General features: G+C 35.8%; 1 protein-coding gene across 1 annotated transcript in view; it reads right to left on the bottom strand.

The window, feature by feature from the left end:
• The window catches only part of MYO9A (myosin IXA), a 401,408-nt gene that overhangs the window by 160,030 nt on the left and 215,967 nt on the right, over positions 1-25,411 (bottom strand). The window contains exons 13-15 of the mRNA XM_077123892.1: positions 22,674-22,815; positions 17,601-17,796; positions 3,367-3,486 (exon numbers count right to left, since the gene is read on the bottom strand). Coding sequence (XP_076980007.1) covers positions 3,367-3,486; positions 17,601-17,796; positions 22,674-22,815 — 458 coding nt within the window. The remainder of the gene's footprint in view (positions 1-3,366; positions 3,487-17,600; positions 17,797-22,673; positions 22,816-25,411) is intronic.

The raw sequence follows: 25,411 nt of genomic DNA, 5'->3' as shown, positions 1-25,411 counted from the left end.
GCTGGTTAAGTTTCTACTGTCATCTTCTAAGCCAAATAGGAGTTGAAGGGGGATGTGGTGGAAATCAACACCTCTGCAACAATCAAGTCCTTGATAGTGGCACTAATCTCTGCAATCCCTCCAGGAATCTGGGTATGACTTTTGATTCACTATTTTTCTAGACAAAGGGAGTTCTAGTGGCTTCCACTTGGCCTTTGCTACCATAAAAGCCTTCTTTCCACAAATCAGAAAACCAATTTGGGGATTCTGCCAGTTGCTGCATATGTCTATTTCAATTATATGTTCTGGAACTGGGGAAATAACCATAGAATGGGTTCAGGGACATACCAAAACAGACCTGAGCTTAAATTCTATTCTATTGCTGATCTGACCTCCATAAGCTCCTACTTTGACTAGTGGACCACTGGAACACTGTAAGTCTCTTGGAATTAATCTCAGTTCCAAGCTAGTGTCTGATAATCCTAGAAATGTCTATCCATTTCCTTTCTCCTAGTGCACAGTCTGGTAAAAAGGTTACAGTCCCTCTGGAGAAGGCAGAAGGAAGATTACTTTTTTGGAGGTGTAGGAGGGTTCTTCCCCAAGACAAATGGGTTTTCCTTTTATTCAATGGATTCTAGGTGTCTGTAAACTGTCTCAATTATGGATGGGGACTGCCTGAGCAGTGATGACACTTTGTTCTGAAAATTCAAGTTAGGCTTTGTTCACTTGACCTAGAATACTTCTGCTTTATACAGATCAAATAAGAATTTAGTAGGCTACTCATCTATTTCACTTCTAGTTACTCTATGATTTACTAATTAACGCAATAGATCTGTGAGTCAGACTATTCTGATCTGTGCTTTGACTCTGCTATCCATTGCGCAGCCAAGCACACCTTGTCTTTGGTGATTAAGTGCTGACACTTGGCTCCTGCCATTCCTGGATCTAACCATCCCCACTGTGTTTAAAGATTCAAGTTGAGTGGCAAGAGTTACCACAGTAATCTCTGATTTACAAAGAAAGGTCTTCTAGTTGGCTACCTGCTGGAATGCAACACAAATCTGCAGCTTCAAGAAATAAAAGTTTCTTTCAGGGCACACATAGAAACATTTAGATACTATGGGACTTCAGCTATGAATTTGAAACCTTGAGCTCATCCCTTTCCTTAACAACAGTATCCAGTATGTTTAGGAACAACCAGACAACATCACTGTATTTTTTAATTCTACGTAACTATGCTAAGGTAATAAATACACTGTCACTAGAACCTTGCCTCTTATAAGCCTTTGTGTAGTAGCATCCACTGGTGATATTATGCATATCTTGATTGCTATTTCAGGACATGGACTGTCAGTGTCATCCTGTTCATTAGAAATAGTTAAAAGTGGCTTTTAATCTTATCAGTTTATAGAACCAATTCCAAAATCCCCAGAGCTAACTCAGTTCATCCTTATGATTACGTTTTTCAAGAACCACTCCCAGTAACAAAATCTGTATTAGTTAGGGTTCTCCAGAGAAAGAAAACTGACAGGATATATAAGTGGGTAAACATTATAAGACTCTTTTAATAGGAAATGACTCACATTACTGTGGGAACTGGCAAGTCTGAATTGTGTACGGCAGGCCACAAGTTGGGAACTCCAATAAAGGTTTCAATGAATTCCCCAAGAAAAGCTGTCGGCTGATGTAGAGATAGAAATTCTACTTACTGACAGCTGAACTTATCACTTCTCCCTTCAAGACCCTCTAATGACTGGAGCAGACTTCTTTCACTGCTGAAAGCACTCCGCTTTGTTGATTTTAGATGTAATCAGTTATAGATGCAATCAACTGACTAAGACTTAAATCCAGGTAATACCTTCACAGCAACCATCAAGCCTGTGCTTGCTTGACCAAACAACTGGGTACCATAACCAAGTCATGTTGACACAAGAAATTAACCATCACTTGTACTCTATGGGATATTGATCACCTCCTCACCCCAGTTTTGTTCTAAAATCACATACAGTAAATTGGAGTACAGTCCAGCCTGAAGTTGCCAGGCCGACGGTCATCATGGAAATCAACAAACAGACCACATCCAACTATTTAGGAGATAAAAATAATTAATTTAAACTTCCAAAAAAGATTGCAGATTGTTTTAAGCAATGTCCCATGGATTAAATAAAAATTTTAGGGAAGGAAGATGGATCATTATAATAAGGACTTACAAATCTTTTAGAAACAATAGGAATAAGTATAACATTTAAAAATTTTTTTAATGAATACTTACCTTTGTTCCTTCTAAAGTAACAACATTTTTCAAAAATTCATTATACATTTCCTTATACCAGACAGTAAAAGTAAAAGGCTTAACTACAGCATTTACTTTTAGAATTCTAATTATATTCTCTTTACAATAACAATTTTGATGCTGAAATTTAATAGAATTTCCAGGAGATAAATGTGAAAGTAAATTAAGTCAGGTGAATTCTCAAAAAGATCAAAAACAGATTATAAAACCAATTTATGTCCAATATATGCAGACTGATGAATTAGGCTGTTAGTATTCTAAACTACTCCTTTATTCTCACTACAGCAGCAGCCCATCATCTGTGCTCTCACAATACGCAAAAGAACTAATTTTTATGCAGAAAGAGTTTAACAAGAAAGAGAAAAGGAGGAAATGGAGACCAAGGGCATCTTTTTAGATGAATATCATAATAAAGAACATCCACTATGATTCCACCATTTTTCCTTAAGCCAAAACATTAATGCTGTGGCTTTACTCTAAACCAGATATAGGAAAGTCTGATTTGAAGACTGCAATCAAATTAAGTTGATTTACCAATGATACATAAAATCATTATTTCTAATATTGAAATAAACAAGCATAAAAGTGAGGTGGGCTTAGAAAGGGAAATGAGGAAACATGTATTGGACATAATTATCTTAATTGCAATGATGGTTTTATGGGTGAACATATATATACAAAAACTTATGAAACTGCACACTTCACATGCAGTTTATTTTAGTTCAAATCAACCTCAACGGAGATCTTATTTTAAAAAATCAGAAAGATGAAAAGCATTGTTAGCTTTTACAAACCATTACCTTGGTTTCACCGTGGAAGATAAATGTGGGAATCTATTCAAAGACTAGCCTACTATAATTATCAAGTCAAGGATCACAGGCAAACAAGAGAGTCATACAAGTAAAAACTACAGGTATATCAGCACTTTCAAGAGGAAAGAACTAACATCTCAATGGAAATATCCTGAGATTGGTCACAAAGATTATAGAGGTCATATTAACTATGTAATTTCTGTCCCATTCTGATGTAGAATGCTCCTGGTCTCCATTTCCAAATGGATAAGTGATGACAGATTTTATCAGGATTTGCCTTACTGTACTTCTCTTCCTTGCACCTCTGCAGAATCTCTAAGCTCCTCTGGTGGACTGGGTGTTGGAGAAAGCTAAAACTATCCATACTTTTCAAAATTGTGCATGCCGCTGTATCATCATGTCCTTAGGAAGGAAAAGAAAAACAAAAAAATGGAGAAAAGAAAAAGACATTATATAAGCCCAAACCAACAGAGAATCAAGGACAATGCTGCCAACTATTGAGTATACAAAATAACAAGTATTGGAGGTTAAATGAGAATGATTTCTCCAATTAATTTGAGGAAATTACACAAAAATAATAGGAAAAAAGAAAGATCCTTTACAGGTGTTCAAAGTGTCCTTTTCAATACTCAAAATGCTGTAAAGTTAACTTATGCCAAAAATTCCTAAATTAAAATACTAAGAAGGGCGGTGCAATGGTGGCTCAGCAGCAGAATTCTCATCTACCATGTCGGAAACTGGGGTTCAGTTCCAGAGCCTGCCCATGCCAAAAAATACTAAGGAAAAAAATTGCATGATTTAGCTTTTTTTTTAGTGGACTTGTTTTTATCTGATCACATTCTTAGCATATAGTTGGCAACATTGTAAGGAACATCAATGGAATCCCAAAGATAAATATATCCAAAACAATTTACCAAAAGCTGAACAATTCTTTCACAAATCCTGCATTTAGCCACACTTGTAGAAAGTCCAACAAGTGTGCCAGTGTTGGAAGAGTGCAAAGAAAAGCACCATAGAGCGAAGAAGAAACCCAGCAGCATTTCTGTATTTATAAATCTGAAAATGAAGCTGGAAAATCTACACTTCATCACTATTTCCTAGTAAAGTGAGAGAGAAACCAGCAACCACTGGCAAGAGAAAGACAATACATTCAATTAAGACCAAAGTCCCAGATTAGTGCAACTTAAACAGCAAGTCACTTGAGAAATAAAGAGAAAAAAGAAAAAACAAGTTTCAGTTCATAAATATTAGTAATAGATTTAAGAAAGAATACAGGCTTTCCACGCTTTGGGGGAGTTACGGATCATTACCTCACAGACCACCTCTATAGTAAGGTGATAAAGTTCAAATTTAAGTAGGTTTTTGAAAAACCAAAAGTAAATAATTTAACCATAGAGGCAAATTAAGCCACACATAATGAACTAAAGTTCCATTAGCACATATTATTCATATAATTACAAACGAGATACAAGGGAACTACCTAAGAATAGTTCTTAAGGTTGAATCATTTTGAAATTTAAACAGATGCAGAACAATTCAAAGTTGTCTGCTGAACATGCACGTCTAGCCTACCATTCCTTACATTGGATTTCTATTTCCAAAGAATAGGCATCTACATTTCAGCAAAGGAGATGCAAACTTATGATACTATAACATCAGATAGCACTACACATAGAGACAGCAAATTTCCTTTTTTAATGAAATTTGAAGAACTGGTGTCAATTTTTAATAAAACATTTAGTAAAATTCAGGGAATTCATTGGTCCTTCACTTCTCTTTGTGGGATATATTTTAATTTTATTTTTATAAATATACAACAATAAATACAGTCAATATACAACACAAACATTCTTAACATATGAACATTACATACTTGCTATGCAATCAATGGCTCGCAATATCCTCACATAGTTGTATATTCATCATCATGATCATGTCTCAGAACATTTATATCACTCCAGAAAAAGAAATAAAAAGAAAAAAGAACTCATACATACCATATCCCTTACCCCTCATCTCATTGACCACTAGTACTTCCCTCTACTCAATTTATTTTAACATTTGTTCTCCCTATTATTTATTTCTTTTTAATCCATATATTTTACTCATTTGTCCATACCATAGATAAAAGGAGCATCACACAGTCACATGCAAAAGCTATATCATCATAGCTTTTGTTATACAATCACCTTAAAGAAACATGGCTATTGGAATACATCTCTACAGTTTCAGGTACTTTCCTCTAGCCTCTTTAATACACCTTAAACTAAAAAGGTAATACCTGGCTGGGCAACAGCGGCTCAGTGGCAGAGTTCTCACCCGCCTGCCATGTCAGAGACCCGGGTTCGATGCCAGGTGCCTGCCCATGAAAAAAAAACAAAAAAAGCGGGGGGGGGGGGTGTGATATCTATATAATGCGTTAAGAATAACCTTCAGGATAACCTCTCAACTCTATCTGAAATCTCTCGGCCATTGACTCTTTGTCTTATTTCTCTCCTCCCCCTTTCAGTCAAGAAGGTTTTCTTAATCCCTTGATGCTGAGTCCCAGTTCATTCTAGGATTTCTGTACCACATTGTCAGGGAGGTTTATACCACTGGGAGTCATGTCCCATGTAGAGGGGGAAGAGCAGTGAATTTGTTTGCCATGTTGGCTGAGAAGCCACATCTGAACAACAAAAGAGGTTCTCTGGGGGTGACTCTTAGACCTAATTAAACGTAGGTTTAGCCTATCGTTTGGGGGGATATGTTTCCTATGAAAAAATCCCAAGATTGAGGGGTTCAGCCTATTGATTTTGTTGTCCTCACTGCTTGCGAGAATATCAGGCCTTCTCCATACGGGGAAGTTGGATTTTCCCTCTTTTTCACCATTCCCCAAGGGAATACTTTTTTATTCACTGTTCAAATCACTCTGGGATCTATCAGGGCATCACTCTGGACAAACCTACAAAACCTCATGCCTACTCAAGGTTCCATGTACTTATGGTGTTTGACCAAATGGTCCACACAAGTTCTATTAGGAAATGCACTAATTGAATTACAAATTTTCTACCAAACAAACATTTTTTGTTTCAGTCCCACCCATAAAGTTTTAAAATATTAATTACCACCTACTCTCAACACCCTGTAATACTGACATTCCTTTGTTCTTCTTCATGCAAAAACATTTTTTAATCTGTACATTTAGTCACTATCATTGTACACTCTAGGATTCCTACATTATACCATCTCAGTCTTTATCATCTATCTTCCCTTCTGATTTCATTTGTGCCCCCAGCCCTCCTCCCTCTATCATTCGCACATTCAGCTTCATTCAGTGTACTAACATTATTGTATTAGTTAGGTAGTATTGTGCTATCCATTTCTGAATTTTTATAATTAGTCCTGTTGCACAATCAGTATCCCTTCAGCTTCAGTTACCGAGTATCTACCCTATTTCTATTTCCTGATGGTCTCTGTTCTTAACTGAAATTCTCCAAGTTCATTCATTAATGTGAGATCATATAAGTGAGACCATACAGTATTTGTCCTTTTCTTTCTTGATAATAACACTGAGCATAATGTCCTCAAGGTCCATCCATGTTATTACATACTTCATAACTTTAATCTGTCTTACAGTTGCGTAATATTCCATCGTATGTATATGCCACAGCTTGTTTAGCCACTCATCCGCTGATGGACATTTGGGCTGTTTCCATCTCTTGGCAATTGAAAATAATGCTGCTACAAACACTGGTGTGCAAATGTCCATTTGTGTTTTTGCCCTCACACCCTCTGAGTAATTACCTAGCAATGGTAGTACCAGATCATATGGCAGTTTTATATTTAGTTTCCTGAGTGAGGAACCACCAAACTGCCTTCCACACTAGTTGTACCATTTACATTCCCACCAACAGTGGATAAGTGTGGCTCTTTCTCCACATCCTCTCCAGCACTCGTAGTTTTCTGTTTTATTGATAATGGCCATTCTGGCGGGTGTGAGATGATATCTCATTCTGGCTTTGATTTGCATTTCCCTAATAGCCAGGGAAGTTGAGCATCTTTTCAGGTACCTTTCGGACATCTGAATTTACTCTTCTGAGAAGTATCTGTTCATATTTTTTTGCCTGTTTTATAATTGGGTTGTTTGTCTTTTTATGGTTGAGGAGTTCAACAATCTCTTCATATATTCTAGATACTAGAACCTTATCTGATATATCGTTTCTAAATCTCCTATTGTGTAAGCTGTCTTTTTACTTTCTTGACAAAGTTCTTTGATGCACAAAAGTATTTAATTTTGAGGAGTTCCATTTATTTATGTCTTTCTTCAATGTTCATGCTTTGGGTGTAAGATCTAGGAAACCACCTTCTATTATAAGATTCATAAGATATTTCCCTGCATTTTCTCCTAAAAGTTTTATGGTCTTAGATCTAATGTTTAGGTCTTTGATCAATTTTGAGTTAATTTTTTATAAGGTGTGAAATATGGATCCTCTTTCATTCTTTTGCATGTGGATATCCAGTTCTCTAGGCACCACTTATTGAAGAGACTGTTCTGTTCCAGGTGAGTTGATTTGACTGCCTTATCAAAGATCAATTGTTCATAGATGAGAGGGTCTGTATTCGAACACTCTATTCGATTCCACTGGTCAGTATATTTATTTTTATGCCAGAACCATGCTGTTTTGACCACTGTAGCTTCGCACTATGCCTTAAAGTCAGGTAGCATGAGACCTCTAAATTCATTTTTCTTTCTCAGGATATTTTTAGCTATTCGAGGCACCCTACCCTTCCAGATAAATTTGGTTACTGGTATTTCTATTTCTGAAAAGTAAGCTTTTGGGATTTTAATTGTTATTGCAGTGAATCTGTAAATCAATTTAGGTAGAATTGACATCTTAACTATATTTAATCTTCCAATCCATGAACATGGCATGCCCTTCCATTTATTTAGGTCTTCTGTGATTTCTTTTAGCAATTTCTTATTGTTTTCTTTCTGTAGATCTTTTGTATCCTTAGTTAAATTTATTCCTAAATATTTTATTCTTTTGCTTACAATTGTAAATGGACTTTTTTTCTTGAGTTCCCCCTCAGATTGCTCATTATTAGTACATAGAAACAGTACAGATTTTTGAGTGATCTTGTAACCTGCCACTTTGCTGTACTCGTTTATTAGCTCTAGTAGCTTTCTGTGGACTTTTCGGGGTTTTCAACATATAGCATCACAGTATCTGTAAAACAGTGAGAGTTTTAATTCTTCCTTTCCAATTTTGATGACTTGTATTTCTTTTTCTTGTCTAACTGCTCTGGCTAGAACTTCCAACACAATGTTGAATAACAGTGGTGATAGTGGACATCCTTGTCTTGTTCCTGATCTTAGGGGGAACGTTTTCAGTTTTTCCCCATTGAGGATGATATTAGCTGTGGGTTTTTCATATATTCCCTTTATCATTTTAAGGAAGTTCCCTTGTATTCCTATCCTTTGAAGTGCTTTCAACAGGAAAGGATGTTGAATTTTGTCAAATGCCTTCTCTGCATCAATCGAGATGATCATGTGATTTTTCTGCTTTGATTTGTTGATATAGTGTATTACATTAATTGAGTTTCTTATGTTGAACCATCCTTGCATATCTGGGATGAATCCTACTTGGTCATGATGTATAATTCTTTTAATGTGTTGTTGGATTCGATTTGCTAGAATTTTGTTGAGGATTTTTGCATCTATATTCATTAGAGAGATTGGTCTGTAGTTTTCTTTTTTTGTAATATCTTTGCCTGGTTTTGGTATGAGGGTGATGTTGGCTTCATAGAATGAATTAGGTAGCTTTCCTTCCACTTCAATTTTTTTGAAGAGTTTGAGCAGGATTGGTACTAATTCTTTCTGGAATGTTTGGTAGAATTCACATGTGAAGCCGTCTGGTCCTGGATTTTTCTTTTTGGGAAGCTTTTGAATGACTGATTCAATTTCTTTACTTGTGATTGGTTTGTTGAGGTCATCTATTTCTTCTTGAGTCAAAGTTGGTTGTTCATGCCTTTCTAGGAAGTTGTCCATTTCATCTACATTGTTGTATTGATTTCTTCTTTTTGTTCATTTCTTGCCTTCTTTATATCCTCCCTCAATTCACTGATTTGATTTTTGATGAGGTTTTCCATGTCTGTTTGAACATTTGAATTGTTTCACCTCCTGTATCCTATTTGAATTGTTGGTTTGTTCCTTTGAGTGGGCCATATCTTGAATTTTCCTAGTATGATTCATTATTTTTTGCTGGCATCTAAGCTTTTACTTTCTGTGATTAGTATATTCTGGAGATTGTTTTCATGTTTTTTACCTAGGACTTTCTTGCTGGATGACTTTGTTGTCTATCTGTTCTTTAACATTCAGTTCAGCTTATTCTAGACCTCTAGCTTAGGTTTTAACAGATGAGAATTTTTCAATTTTCTTGTTTCTTGCCGTGCCTGAATGATGTGTTTTTCCCCCTTTAGGAGGGTTTACTTAGGTATTATAGACCCAGTCAGATGTCCCCAGACCAAACTGGCCTCCTCTCAGGAGGGAAGAGTCACCTGCATCAGTTTTCCCTGAGGGTGAGATCCAGGAGGTTGGTTTTCCCATGAAGCCTCTAGACTCAGTGTTTTTCCTATTCTGCCCAGTATGTGGCATTTGTCTGTCTATGGGTCCCCCCAACATAACGTACCTTTAACTTCAGCAATTGTCCTGCTGGGGGTTTGGTCAAGACAGAAGAGAGGTTGTAGGCTTGCTTTAACCACTTCAGTTTTCCAGACCCTGGGGTGTGAATTTCTTGAGGGAGGGATTCCACCTGAGCTGGGCCCCACCCCTCTCCTGGTGAAGGCACAGCCTCCACCAAGCTCTTAGACAAGTTTAATTTCACCCTTGCCTGGGGCAATTGGACCTGAGGAGCCTTGCAGGTGTATCCAAACAGCAGTCAAACCGTAGAAATACAGCCACAAAAAAGAAAAGGAAAAAAAAAATCCTTTTCAGAACAGGATCCCCGTTCCGTGGCTTTGCCAATCAAAGCTTAGGTTGGTACATTGCTCTGTATATTTCCAGGTCATATGTGCCCCCTCCTTTCCTTCGGGACCCAGACCCTTTCAAGCATTTTGTGCTGTCCAATCCAAAACACCTCTGTTGCTTTTTTTTTTCTTTTTCCATTAGCCCTGCCCCCTCTGCACTGGGGCAAAAACCAGCAACCTCAGCTTTTACTGGAGGTTCAACTTAGCTAGGGGCCTATTTTTAGTAGTCAGAAATTGCTAATTAATTCCACAAATTGGAGTTTGGTAGAGCTCAGCCCCTTGTTGCTAGTAAAGTCCCTTTTCTTTTCCCACTGGGAAGCAGTCTTTGGGGGAGGGGCATTATCCACCATGGCTTGGCATGATCCAGTTCTGGGTGGGATCGTAGCTGGTCCAACTTGTCCAGACTGGTGTACACTGTGTGCCCAGTCACTGATGTGGCCCCAGAAGTTGTTCTGTACTGTTTCTGGCTATTTACTATCTGCTCTGGAGGACAAACTAAATCCCATATCTCACTAACCCACCATCTTGACTCCCATCCCATGTGGGATACTTTTTTAAAAATTAATTCAATCTCTATAGATCTAGTCAGATTTTTTATTTCTTCTTAAGTTTCGGCTCTTTGCATATTTCTAAGAATTTGTTCATTTCATTTAGAGTCGAGTTTGTTGCCATACAATTATACACAGTATTGAAAGCTCTTTAATTTCTATAATGCTGGCAGCAATGACCCCTTTGCACTTTCATTCCTGAATTTATAGTCATTTGAATCTTTGTCTTTCTATCTTAGTGACTCAAACTCAAGATATGCCAATTTTACAGATTTTTTTCAGAGAACCGACTTTTAGTTTCAATGATTTTCTCTATTGCTTTTCCATTCTCTATTTCATTTATTTCAGCTCTACTCTTTATTCTTTCCTTCAGTCTGCTTAGTTTGGCTTTAGCCTGCTCTATATTTTCCAGAGTCTCAAGGTGGAAAGTAAGATTATTGATTTAAGATCTGTCTTCTTTTTTAATATAAGTGTTTAAGGTGATAAATTTCCTCAAAGCCTTGCTTTTTAGCTGCATCCCATAAGCTTTGGTATTCTATGACTTGTTTTCATTTATCTCAAAGTATGCTTTAATTTCCTTTGTAATTTATTCTTTCACCAACTGGTTAATCAGGAATGTGCTGTTTACATTCCACAGAGGACTTCAGACTGTTTTGTTCCTCTATTCTTCCATTACTGTCTTCTTTCGTGTTAAACAGATGTTTTCTAGTACACGATTTTAATTTTCCCATAACTTATTTTACTATATTTTGAGTTATTTTCTTAGTGGTTGCTGTAGGGACTATCATTAAAATCTTATAGCAAACTAGTTCAGATCAATAATTTAATTTCATTTGTATATAAAAACTTTCCTCTGATATTGCTTCATTTTTGGCTATTATATCTCTAGACATTGTATATCCACCAGGACAGATTTTTAATTATTACATTATATAGTTGATTTCAACATAAACATGGGAAAATATTACAAACAAAAACCACATTTATACTGTCATTTATATTTACTTTTAATGGTGTTCTTTGTCTTTATGTGAATTCAACCTTCTATGTAATGTTTTTTTATTTGAAACAGAAGAACAACAAGAAATACTATGTAGAGCAAATATACAAGTGATAAAGTCACTTGGGATTTATCTGGGAATGTCTTAATTTCACTTTCATTTTTGAAAGAATTCTTTATCTAGTTCTGCTGGATATAGAATTTTTTATTGACACATCTTTTCTTTGAGTTCTTTAAATGTATCATTTCACTGCCTCCTTGCCTCCACAGCTTCTGATAATCAACTATAATTCAAACTGAGCATCCTTTGCACATAATGAGGTCTTTCTTCATGGTTTCAAAATTCTCTGTATTTCAACAGTATGGCTATGATGTATAAATTTGGGTTTCTTTCAGTTTATCCTACTGAATTTGGTAAAATTCTTGGACATAAAATGTTTTTCATCAGATTTTAAGAGGTTTCAGTCATTAATTCTTCAAATATTCTGTCTGCCCCATTCCTTCCTCTCCCAATGGAACTCCTAATATATATGTTGGCATGCTTGATGGTATCCCACAGATCTCTGAGACTATTATCTTCATTCTTTTTTCCTTTCTGTTCCTCAGAATGGATAATCTAAACTATCTGTCTTCCATACTGGTGATTTTTTCTGTGTGTTATTAAATCTGCTGTTGAGTGCTAGAGATGACTTTTTAACTTTAGTTTTTGTATTTTTCAACTCCGGAATTATCTGGCTATTTTTAAATACTTGATCTTTACTGATGTTTATCATTTGATGAGTCATTGTTTAGAAATGGCTTCATTTCTTTTACTTCTTTGACAATATTTAAAATAGCTGATTAAAACCTTTTGTCTAGTACCTGTGTGAGCATCCTCAGAAATGTTTTCTATTTTCTTTATTTCTCTAGGGGTATGGGCGATACTCTTGCTTATTTACATGTCCTCTAAATTTTTGCTAAAAAATGAACAATTTTAACTAATAAAATGTGGCAACTCTGGAAATGACACACTTCCCCTTCCCAGGGTTTACTATTTCTTGTAGTTTTGCGTTCAGAGACTTTCCTGAACTAATTCTGTAAAGTCTGCATTTTCTGTTGTATGTGCCCACACTGACGTCTCCATTAGGTTAATTTAGCAGTCAGTTATTGATGGGACAAAAATATCCTTATATGTCTGAAACCTCTAAGTCTCCTAGTCTTTGCCAAGGAATGCTATGTACATGTTGGGGTACACATTCAACATTCAGCTAGGCAGCTTTTATATCAGCGTGGGCCTTCACTTCCTGTTTGCACAGAGCATCAAGGTTAGTCAGAAGTGAGAGAGCAGGACTTTTTTTTTCAGGTCTTTCCTGAACATGCACACAGTCCTCCACATGCAATGGTCTTTTAGACTCTCAGGAATATTTGGAGCTCTTCAAAGCCCCTACAGAGATCTCATTTCCCAGCTTTTATTTTTTAAGCTTCTTGGTTTTCCTACTATTTGCCCTAATTGTTATTTACCACCACAGGTGGCCACAATTTCAATATAACTTGTGCTTGTTTTCAACATTTACCCTTTAGGAAAAGCCTGTTCACAGTAGACAAGCTCAAAGTCAGGTCAAATAAAAATAATCTTGCAAGTGAGATTTTGCAGGAAACCACCCAACAGGTCAGATAATGAAAATTCTCTGAGAATGGTGCTTTGAAGGTGTTACAGCCCCATTCTATTCCCTCCAGTAGTTGCTACGCTGCTGATTTTCAGTAATTGCAATATTGGTTTTCAAGTTTACCCTGACTCTGAGGAGGAAGAGATGGGAATAGGGCAAGTTAAAAATGCTACAAAGTATACTGTTCTTGCTGATCTTTTAGTCTTTTCTTCTCTTGTAAATATTCCCCAGATTCCTGGATGACTTTGATTCATTTTCTGAGTTCTGAAAAAGTTGATTCTGACATTTTTTCCCCAATGTTCTCATTACTTTTATGAAGGAGAGAATTTTTAAAAGTCTTTCCTCCACACCATTTTTGCTGACAGTCAATAGAAAACCCTCATTCTTAAACATCATGCCACAGTACCCAATACAGAGTGATTTATAAATAATGATCAGGTTTAAGTTTTTACTTTAGCAAAATTCTATATTTAACTCTCTTAAGTACTGAGTGGACTACTGGACAGAGTACTACATAGGGATACTAGAGCTCTATTGATAACCAAATCAGCTTTAGCACCTGGTCACTTGTGCCGACAGATGGCCACTGGAACTCTCCTCCCACTGCAGGAACAAATGGGAGCACATGAAAGACCACCGAGTATGCTGAGGAAGAAAAACAGGTGATATGGGATATTTCATAGCTTTCTAGCTGTGAACACTAAATGAATGGCTTTAGCTTGTCTCTCTGTAGATGAAGAAATTATGTGACACTCTGAACTCTCTTATTCATGCCTCTTATCCCAATGCCATAACTTCATTCTCTGTCTTGGCCTAGACTTTATATAATGATGAGACAACTATCTGAAAGAGTGACTCCAAGAAAAACAAATAGCATCACTTCTTCATACTATATAGTTCATGGACAAATTATGATCTCTCTTGTACTCCTTCTATACTCTGTCAACAGTACTCTCTACTCTAAGCTCTTTCTTACTCAGGAAGAAGAAATGAGAGGCAAGGTACATGATACCACTAGAGTACCTGTTCCTCATTTCCTTACCACTCACCAAACAAATCATTACCATTTCTCATTCCAATTCTCAGCAGAGCCGACATGTAGCTTAACTAAAACCTACCAATTTATATGACTCTCTCAGATTATTTTCAATAACCTGACAACCATTATTTATATTTACCCTTTATAATTATAACACATTTCTTCTCAAAGAGAATAGCTGAATTGAATTTTGATTTAAAGGCCTTAAAACAGAACTGTGTTTTTTAATTTGGTAAAAAGTGGTTATCAATTTAATATTCTCAGTTGGACTCAACTGGCTAAAGGAAGAAATTAAGAATGCCAGGGAATTCTTTGAGAAAACCCAGTTTTTTTTCTTGTTCACCGTGAACATGTTTCTTGACCATTTGCTAAAAGTCCATTCAAATTTTCCATTAAAGGAAGTAAAACTATACTTTTGTTCTGCAGCTCTACATCTTCTCTTTCCATTAGAAGTTTATCTTTGATCTCTTCTGCTCATTTAAGATCTGGATTTAGTCACCTTCTGCCTCTCATATTCTTTCCTTTCAGCTTAAATAATCTCAAATTCCTATTTCACCTTGATATTTCTGCATACTATGTAGGATCATTATAAAAATTCTTAATCTACTAGTTAATCTATTTTCATTGTTGTACTGGTTTGAAAAGGTTTATGTACCCTAGAAAAACAATGTTTTAATCCTAATCAGCCTTGAGGGAGCAACGGTTTCTTCTAATCCTTATTCAGTACTGTATATTGGAAACTTTAAGTAGCTTATCTCCATGAAGATGTGACTCAATCAGTGTGGTTATTAAAATTGATAGGTGGAGACATGTGTGCACCCAATCCAAGTGGGTCTTGATTGGTTTTGCTGAAATCCTTTAAAAGAAGAAGTACTTTGGAAAAATCTAGAGAATGACAAGAGAGAGAGCCAGGAGATTCGGAGAGAGCAGAAAACACTGCAGTACCTCGAAGCAGAGTCCACCAGCCAGTGACTTTTGAAGATGAAGAAGGAAAATGCCTCCCAGGGAGCTGGACAGAAAGCCAGCATAGGACACTGTGTTCACCATATGCCCTTTCAGCTGAAAGAGAACCCTTGACCGTGTTTGCCACCAAGAGAGAAACCCTGAACTTCATCGGCCTTCTTGAATCAAGGTATTGTTCCCTGGATGCCTTAGATTGGACATTTCTATACACTTGCTTTAATTGGGACATTTCCACAGCCTAAAAGCTGTTAACTAGCCACTTATAAAATTCCCCTTTATAAAAGTCATTGAATTTCTGGTATATTGCATTCTGGCAGCTAGTATACTAGAACGATGGTTAATCTGTTAATCTGTATATATGCAATGCTCAATATTCTAATTTTATGGTATCATTTAATCTTAAGCCAGATAAAGATAGTAAGTGGGAAGTGGTGTGGAGGGGGAAAATCCTAGGATGAATGCTAGCACTAACACTAGTACACTGAAACATAAATAATAACTTTCTGAAGCAAATCTGCTCAGTTACTGACTCACAATGCAAAGGAACTATAGTTTTTCTTTTCCTTTATAAAATGTAAAATTAAAAATAGTTCTCCAAGGGGAACTTCTGGGATGCTGGGAATGTTATATTTCTTAACTTAGGTGGCAGTTCCAGGTATGTCTTTGTTTTGTGATAATTCACTAAACTACACATTTTGAATCACTCTCTCATCTCTACATATATTATGCACTTTTCTATGTATATGTTATATTTCAGGATAAAATAGTTTACCATATGGAAGTTCTTTGCTGAACATAAAGAAGAACTAGATTAGAAAACAAGAAGAATCTAAAAATTATGAAGGTAGAGACAATACAGATTCAATTACACTGCATGTCATTGTCCTAATTAATAGTAGACATACAACCAGCCTTCACAAATAATGGATTTTAAATTTCAAAAGAACATACAGTGTAAATAAGCTCAGCATAAAGCAACATATTTCATAGTATACACAAGAAGTTTCTTCTCTTATTTATAATTCAGCAGAATACTCATCAATTTTGAATGGTTTTATTTATTTTAAAAATGTTGCAATAAATATGAAAGCATCTTAAAGAAAAAAACTTTTTTTTTATGATTTTTTCAAAGATTACCTCTTCGAGATCAGATGCAAAGCTCAATTTATTAGATGCAAAGCTCAATTACTTATATTTTTCATGAAAACTAGAATTCTCCCTACCAACATATCTGACAAACAGAAACTTAAGTACAACTACTTTGCCACCCATTTTAGAAATATAATCCTTCAAATATACGTATTAATTTCAAATATTTAAAAGCTGAATTTAAAGATTTGCTGTTAGATACACATGCCAAAATATAAGTCTGGGAGTCCTGGAAGCACAGGTATGTCCTATCCCACTTCTACTACCAAAGGGTATAAATCTCAAGCTTCTCTGGGCAGAAAAATCAATTTTAAGCGATCGCATATCTATCAGAAAATCTTCACTATATAGCAATGGTCTATGTAAGGCTTGAGCTGCAGCAAGTAACCCTCCTACAGAATGTGAAGGATATATTTTATGATTTAAGAGGGAAGCAAGCCAAAAAAATATCCTGCTCTGCTTTATCCATTAGGAAATAAGAAGAATCTAGATACAACTAAACTTCAAAGTAAAATCCCATGAACTGAGTTAAGAGTAAGAGGAAAAGAAAATTAACACTTCACAAATAGATGCTTTATTTATGTTACTGACTTTACCTTCATAATGTTAAAGGCAGTATTAACTCTTTTTTTTTTTACAGAAAAGAAAAACTGTTCATAATCACAAAGTCAGTCAAGAAAAGAGATGGCACTCAATTGATTATGAAAGCAGGTTTCTTTCCACAATACTTCACTACCTCCATCCCCATTTTTCTGTCTCTTGATTTATGCTTACACATTGAACACATTTATTTACAAAAATGCAGTAAAAGCTATGGCATAAGAAGAAAATGAAAACAGTATCAAGATTAAATTCTAAATCATTAAAGATGAATTGTCACTTCACCCTTTAATTAAAAATCATCATAGCAATGGTTTACTGACTTCCTACCAAATACCAGGTGCTTTATATTCATTCCTATCAGGATTTATCAATAAAAATGTACCAGTACTTACACACATACACAACCATATAAAATTCACTCATCCCATATACTTGAAACAATGTTGGGACATGGTAAGAAAACATAACAGAATAAAATTACTAATGTGATTTGTTATGTGGAGGAGTAAAGAGGTAAAAAAAATTATAATAAAGTTAATGGTAGAATATTATCTATTGCTTACCAGTTTTTCTCTGAATGTGTCTTTTCCCAGCTTCCCTGAAAGTAACCATTGCTCTGAAAAAAGCTCGAAGAACTGCCCATCGGAAAACAGCTACAGGATCAATTCCAATCATCCCAGAGATAAAGGCATTCTTACTACTTCTCAGAAGAGCTACAATGTCTGGGCGCATATGATCTGTATTTTTTTCACGGAAATCCTATATAAAAAAATATAAGTTTTTGTTTAAAGTTAATAAAACCAAGAATAGTAGTTTGAATAGTGGTTGAATGAAGACTACAGAAATGATTTCTTTTCTGGGTAACTAGCTGGATCAGATATCTCCTATCAAATCCCATCCAACCCTAAACTACTGAATTCTATATAACACATGTAAATTAGATTGGATTTTCTACAATTTTATCGTTGCTTGTTAAATACTGGTCAGGGAGAGCCATTCTGAAGGATATCACATAAAATGACAAGAGAGCTGTATAACAAAATGGAGCCAGCCATTTAGAAGATGGGAAAGAAAGAGCATTCCAAGCAAACAGAACAATTTACTACAAAGAATTTTAGGGAATGATGAGCTGGGCATGTTAGGACAAAAGCAGTTAAGAATAGGGACTCGAGAGTATTGTGCAAGAGTAAGAATGGCAAATAAATAGGCATATTTAGGCTCAATAAGCCTGAGTTAAAGATATCAGATTTTATTCAAGTGTAAAGGGAAGGCACTGGAAGGGTAATGACATAAACTAACTGGTATTTTATAAATAACACTGTGTTGCTTGGTTGGAATGGACTGTACAAAGAAAGAATAGAAAAAGTCTGCCAGGCTATTGCAGAACTCCAGATAAGAGCTGATAATGTAATAGTAGTAGAGAGGGATATGTTTGGGAGGTAAACATACAATGACTTGCAGATGGATTGGGAAACAGTGAGAGAATAAGAGGGAATCTGTCTAACTCTCATATTTTGGGTTTGAGTAACTGGGTAGATGGAGGTTCCATATACTGAAACAGAGAAGTCCAGAAAAAAAACAGGTTTGGGAAGAGAACTCAGTATTAAAAGGTTGATTTTGTCTCAGTGAAGTTTAAGATGGTGAAGATGATAGTAACAGCAAGTAACATTTATTAAGATGTGACTATGTAGGGCAGTGCAATGGTGGCTCAGTGGCAAAATTCTAGCCTGCCATTCCAGAGACCCGGGTTCACTTCCTGGAGCCTGTCCATGCCAAAAAAAAAAAAAGATGTGACTATGTGCCTGAGATGTTTTGTCTCATTTAATTTAATCCTCATAACAACCCCTTAAGGTAGAGACCATTATTATTCCCATTTTATATATGATAAAACTCAATTACAAATAGGTTAAATAATTTGGCTCCTATAACACAACAAATAAACTGAATCAGTCACTCATAATAACTATACTAAGTCTGCATACAGACATCAATTAGGCAGATGGATTATGAATCTAGAGCCTGGCAGAGATTCCAGAAAATATATTTGGGTGTCATCAGAATAGACTATGGCACACAGTAAGATTATCTAAGGATTGTAGACAGGCACTAGTAACCACCTGCCAAAGCACGGGGAGAAGGGGAGCAAGATACAAGAAAATGGATTAAAATGCCCTATGGAAAGACAGTGATGGCAAGAAGTTTATACCTCTGGAAGAAGGTTTAAGACTGTTATATACTGTAAGCATTTGGCTATAATTTTAAAGCCACTTAACTTAGAGGATTAAAAACCATGGTGAGCAAAAAAAAAAAAAAAACAATATTATCAAAGAGAAAAAAAAATATTATCAAAGAGAAAAAAAAAAACATGGTGAGCAAATCATTCCAAGTAGGAACAGCTTCAGAGAACACTTCTCACCCAGAATTCTGTGAGAAATACACCTCATCTAGTATCATGCCCAGAGGGCAGCCTAGAATCATCCCATCATCTTTACAGCTTTCCTTTCTCATTCTTTTGCTCTGCTTATTAAGAACGGGTGGAAAGGGGAAATAAGCCAGAAATCCTGAGGTCCTAGGTTTGCCACTAGATACACTTAGAATGTAAGTGTATACAGTAGGACCTTGTTTTAAATGAACATACATGAATTTAGGTATATGCAACTGGAAATCGAAAAAATAAAGGTAGAGAGAGAGAATTAAGATTTAATAAAAACTATTTTTATGATTAATTTTACTTAGTTATTGCTACTAGAGTATTTATTTGCCTTATTTATATAAAAATGTGTGATAGGTATGTTCGTATAAGAAATACGTATTCAATAATGGAATTTGCTATTATGCCAAATTTCAACTTACACAAATGGCCTTGGCCTGTATCGGTCACATAAAACAAGGTCCTACATATATTAAAAGAAAGTTAATAAAATAGAATAAGAATTTTCAAATCCAAATCACTACCACCACTATCACCAGCAAATACCGACTGAGGGCAGGCAAGATGTCAGGCACTAAGTTAAGAACTTTACATACCTTATTTCATTTAATTCTAACAGTCATTCAATGTAGCAGATTCAATTATAAAACAGACATTATAGATAGCAGGTAAAGAAGTCTGCCAAATCCAGCCAACACAACAAGCAAACTCACCACCCTCCCCCTGTCTACATGGGACATGACTTCCAGGGGTGTGGACCTTCCTGGTAACACGGGACAGAAATCCTGGAATGAGCTGAGACTCAGCATCAAGGGATTGAGAAAACCCCTAGAACGAGCTGAGACTTAGCATCAAGGGATTGAGAAAACCTTCTCAACTAAAAGGGGGAAGAGTGAAATGAGACAAAAAGTGTCAATGGCTGAGAGATTCCAAACAGAGTTGAGAGCTTATCCTGGAGGTTATTCTTAAGCATTAAGTAGATATCACCTTGTTAGTCAAGATGTAATGGAGAGGCTAAAGGGAACTGCCTGAAAATGTAGAGCTGTGTTCCAGTAGCCATGTTTCTTGAAGATGATTGTATAATGATACAGCTTTCACAATGTGACTGTGTAATTGTAAAAACCTTGTATCTGATGCACCTTTTATCTACCTTGTCAACAGATAAGTAGAACACATGGAATAAAAATAAATAACGGGGGGAAGGGGAGTTTGCCAAAGGTCAGATGATAAGTACCAGAGCAGGAACTCAAACACAAGACTGCCCTTCTCAAAAGACTACCTCATTCTATTAATCACTACACAGTACAATCTAAACCTCTAAAATTCTTTTCCAGGATGTCTGTCAACTGTTGATAGTGACCAATAATAATGAAATTATCTCTTCTCTATGTCTTCATGTTTCTAGATATCCTAAGTACATTGAAATCTTCTTGAAACTCTCTCTTCTCCTGGTTTCTATAATAACTCACTTACCCTGTGTACTACCTCTTTTCAGTCCCCAGTACTGGATCTTAGGGTTTGATTTTGCATTATTTGTATTTTTGTTTTTACTCAGTCCTACTACAGCAGGATTGAGTTTAACAAGGATGTTAAACACTATTTATATAAAACCCAAATGTGTACTTCCAACTCAGATTTTTCTTATTATCTTTTAGATCCATTTAGACATCTTAAAAGTGTCTCTAACGCGAAAGAATGTGAGACCAGTATAAATTCTCACTGAGTGGAAGCATTCATCAGTAAAGCAATATGAGCATGAAATTTTCTTTGTGGGAAAGTTTTAAATTACTGATTAAATTATTTAACAGATAATGAATTTTCAGATTTTCCTATTTTTTTTCTAGAGCCAGTTTTGGTCAACTATTTTTCATGAAATTTATTCATTTTATCTAAGTTGTCAAATTTATTGGCAAAACTGGTTGATAATATCCTCCTTCTCCACCAACCCCCATAATACCCTCTTGATATTCTTTTAATATCTGTAGGGTAGGTATAAAGCCCTCTTTTTTCATTTCTGGTGTTTACAAATTGTGAATTCCTTTTTTTTCAATGATCAGTTATTTTCTATTACTTTTTATTTATATTCTCTTCTGTTATCTTTTGCCTTTTCCCATCTCTCTATGGTACATCTGCTTTCTACTGCACTGATTTCTTATATTTATTATTTCTTCATTTAATTTCTTGGGTTTAATTTGCTATTCTTTTTCTAGTTTCTTGAAATTAAAAGTTAGTTAATTGCTTTTCAACCATTTTTATTTTCTAATATATGCATTTAAAGATATGGATCTACAAATTCAAAACCCATTATTTCACTATTTTCTTTCACAAACACATTCTTTTATTTTAGAACCAGTCTCTTTTATCTATGTATATATGTGTGTATGAATACACGTGTGTAAATATATATATAGTCATGACCATATCTGTCTAGTTTACCACATTATTCCCAACATCTACATAAGGTCTGACACATGATTTATATTCAATGAGCACTTCCTGAATAAATGAGTCAATGAATGGATAAATTAATGATTGAAAAAGAAATAAGAGAAAACATGTTGCTCCATTATTCTCTGTATCTTCACTGCATTGCCTAGGAAATTAAGTGGCTTAAATGGTAGGCTTTAAATATCAAGTGCAATGAAGAGCAATGAGCTTACCAATTATAAACAAGAAAATGGGCAAAATCATGAAGATTCCCTTCCACACAGTTTAGGAGTCTCAATACATTCATTAGGAATTCAGACTCACAAGTATGTAAGGTACACAAAGATATGAAGCCTCTGTCAGAACTCACAGATCTAAAGAAGGGAGAAATTTGACAAACTACATGGACCAACTAGCAGGTTTAAGACAAAGAGTTGCTGTCTATCATTTCAGGCCTAACAGAAATTATTAGAATGGCCTAACAAGATCAGGTTTTTCTGCAGGAGGAAACTAACAGAAACCCTTTCTAAGACAATATACTGAAAGTAAAATCTGACTTTTACTAGATTCTTATAAAATGTCCCTAATTGTTTGTTGATGACCAAGAGCCTTCATAAACTACAAAGAGGGTAGAGTGCCAGCAAAAGAGATCTAGTTAAGAACACACTTCTCTGTGAACCACTGATTGCACAATTTGGATGATTATATGGTTTATAAATATATAACATATAACAATAAAAAAAAAAACCACAATTCTGCCAGTTAGAAATTTACTGACCTTTACCCCATATTTTACTTTCCCAGCATAATGTTTTATGATGAAAGCAGGCTCCATCACTGCTGGAAATTCAATGTAAGAATTCTCTTCATGTTGATGTTTAAATTTGTCTAGCAATGTTTGATTTGTAGCCTGAGGAAAGCTGAATTAAGGGGAAAAAAAAAGTATCAGTGGAGAAAGATGCAGAAGTTAGCACAGTCATTTTTTTTTTTTTAGCACAGTCATTTTTAAGTGCATACATTGGCACCTAACATTTAGCAGTTTACAAAGTTTTCACCTATATTACCTAATCTTGTTCTCCTAGTAAATTGAAAAGTAAATACAAGGAATAAATGCCTCTATTTTATAGGTGAATGATCAAAGGCTTTGACTTGCCCAAACTTTGCAAGTAGAATTGCAAAAATAACTCAGGTCTTTAGATATTTAGCTAAGGTTGCCCAGTACCATACTATGCTAAAACTCAAAGGAAAATAAAAACCAAACATATGTTGTTTAGGGCCCAGAACTTTCCAAAAAGAGAATAATCCCTCAATTTGGATAGATATTGTAAATCCACAGTCATTATTTTCTTCTTTGTTCTTGCATAAATAAGTACCAATGTTCTTGCCTATACCAAATACTACATATTTATACATCAACATAAATCAAAAATACATCAACAGATTTGTACTCATGGATGAGCATTTCATATTCAAGAATTACTCAAAGAGCATTTATTAATAATGCACAAAAGGAAATAGGGATATAAAAGTTGATAGGAGAAAAATAGTCACTAGTGATAGGGAATAAACTGAGGACATACATGACAGTATATGAGGTAGATGTAAATTGGCTGGGTAGGAGTTTTAAAGAGAGGAAATATCACAGACAGGAAAAGGATTATTTATCAGAGAATATTTTTGCTTAATTGTAGCTGAAATAATGAGACATGAGGTTGTACAAGTACCAAAAACCAGAAATGGTATGTGAAAATAACCCCCAAATTGTAGCATAAATGGTTACAATAGTATGCAGTAGAATCAGGGAGGAAAGAAAATGGCCTTTTGTATCAAATGGTCATTGTTAAGATTAACAGCTCTGTCTGTGACTTTGGGTAAACTATGTAACTTTTTTGAGAATTAGTTTCATGATCCATAAAATGAGCACAATGCCAGGTATCACACTGCTGGAAGAATTAAATTAAACACTAGATAAAACATCTCACAGCACTGTTTTTTTAAGAGAGATTATATAAATGATATCTACTTTTTTTATTTTGCCAACGCTGATATCCTTGTCTCCTAGGCATGCTTTTGCATTTAAAACCCAATTCTACCTCAGAACATCTCCCTGCATTTAGCCCCATTCCAGAACATTAAAGCCATTTCAGAGTGGATATTACAACTTTCAACCTCAGAGACGATAGCAATAGCCTCTATACTAGTCTCACTGATTCTAGTCTTACCTTATTTCAAGTCCCACCAAAATATTATCAAAAATTTTTTTCCTGCAACAGTGCTTTCATCATGTTCTTCCTCTACTCAGAAAATTCATGGATCACCCAAACAGAGGCTGACTCCAAGCTCCTAAACCTAGATCAATCAGACCGCTACAAACGTCTCACTACTCCACAGCACAATTGTCTCCAGCCAGGATGCTCATTTCACTATTTCTAAATGAGGATTTATTTACTTTCTCATCCTCGACGTAATTTAAAGTTTGTAATTTATTTTTATCATACTTTTAAGTGGAGAACAGAAATTGCCAAAGGAAGGAGACTAGGCATGAGAACCATTATTGCTCCAAATTGAGAAAGATGGAAATGAAAGCTCTTTTACTGCATTAAATAAACATTTGTGAATACTAAGAATTTAGAACAAAGAGGCAAATCAACTACTCTAGCTCATAGTACCTGTGGGGCTTTCAGAAATGCTAATGCCTGAACTCCAACTCCTATAATTCTGATTTCATTCATCAGGGTGGTAGCCTAGCATCATTATTACTTACAAGTTTGCCAGAAAATTTAGGAGTGAAAGCAAGATTGGAAAATCCTGCCCTAAATAAATGTGTTAATCCTAACTTCAGTCTCTGTTCATTAAAATGAAAACTCTGATTCAACAGGTCTCGAGTGGAAGACTGACATCCCACATTTCTAACAAGTTCCAAGGTATTGTCTATACACTGTCTGCAGACCTCATTTTGAGTATTATAGGAAAGCTGATAACACTAATACCAAATTCACATATAAGACTTTGTTTATACTATTCTCCTTCTTAAATGCCATACTGCAATCTTCAGAACCTAGCTTGAATAATTTTCCCAAGGTCACAGAGCCAAATAAGTAGCAGAAACAAGATTAATCAAATTTCTAACTCTAAAACCAGCCAGCTAAAGAAATTACAAGTGCTCTTTCTCCGCGGGCGGCGCTCCCGCCGCCAGCCAGCCAGCCCTCCTCTCCCTCTTTCTCCGCGGGCGGCGCTCTTCTTCCCCCTTCTCTGCCGGCGGCGCTCCCGCCGCCATCTTGCCATTCCCTTTCCCCTCCTGCTCCGGGGCTCCATCCGCCATCTTATCCTTCCCTTTCTCCTCCTGCTCCGGCGGCTCTCCAACCACCACCGTGCCCTCTGCCGCCTTCACCAGCTCCTGCGCCACTGTCCTCGACAGCCTTGCCACCCTCACCTTTCCTCCTCCAGAACAGCTACTGGGGGAGTGGAGACGATACAGAGCAGCTCCCGGAGCCAGGAAGGAGATCAAAGGGACGG

Source organism: Tamandua tetradactyla, chromosome 12, assembly GCF_023851605.1.
Source record: "Tamandua tetradactyla isolate mTamTet1 chromosome 12, mTamTet1.pri, whole genome shotgun sequence".
In the NCBI taxonomy this organism is placed as follows: domain Eukaryota; kingdom Metazoa; phylum Chordata; class Mammalia; order Pilosa; family Myrmecophagidae; genus Tamandua; species Tamandua tetradactyla.
Note: the sequence above shows the minus strand (reverse complement) of the source record. Positions and strands in the feature narration are given on the sequence as shown.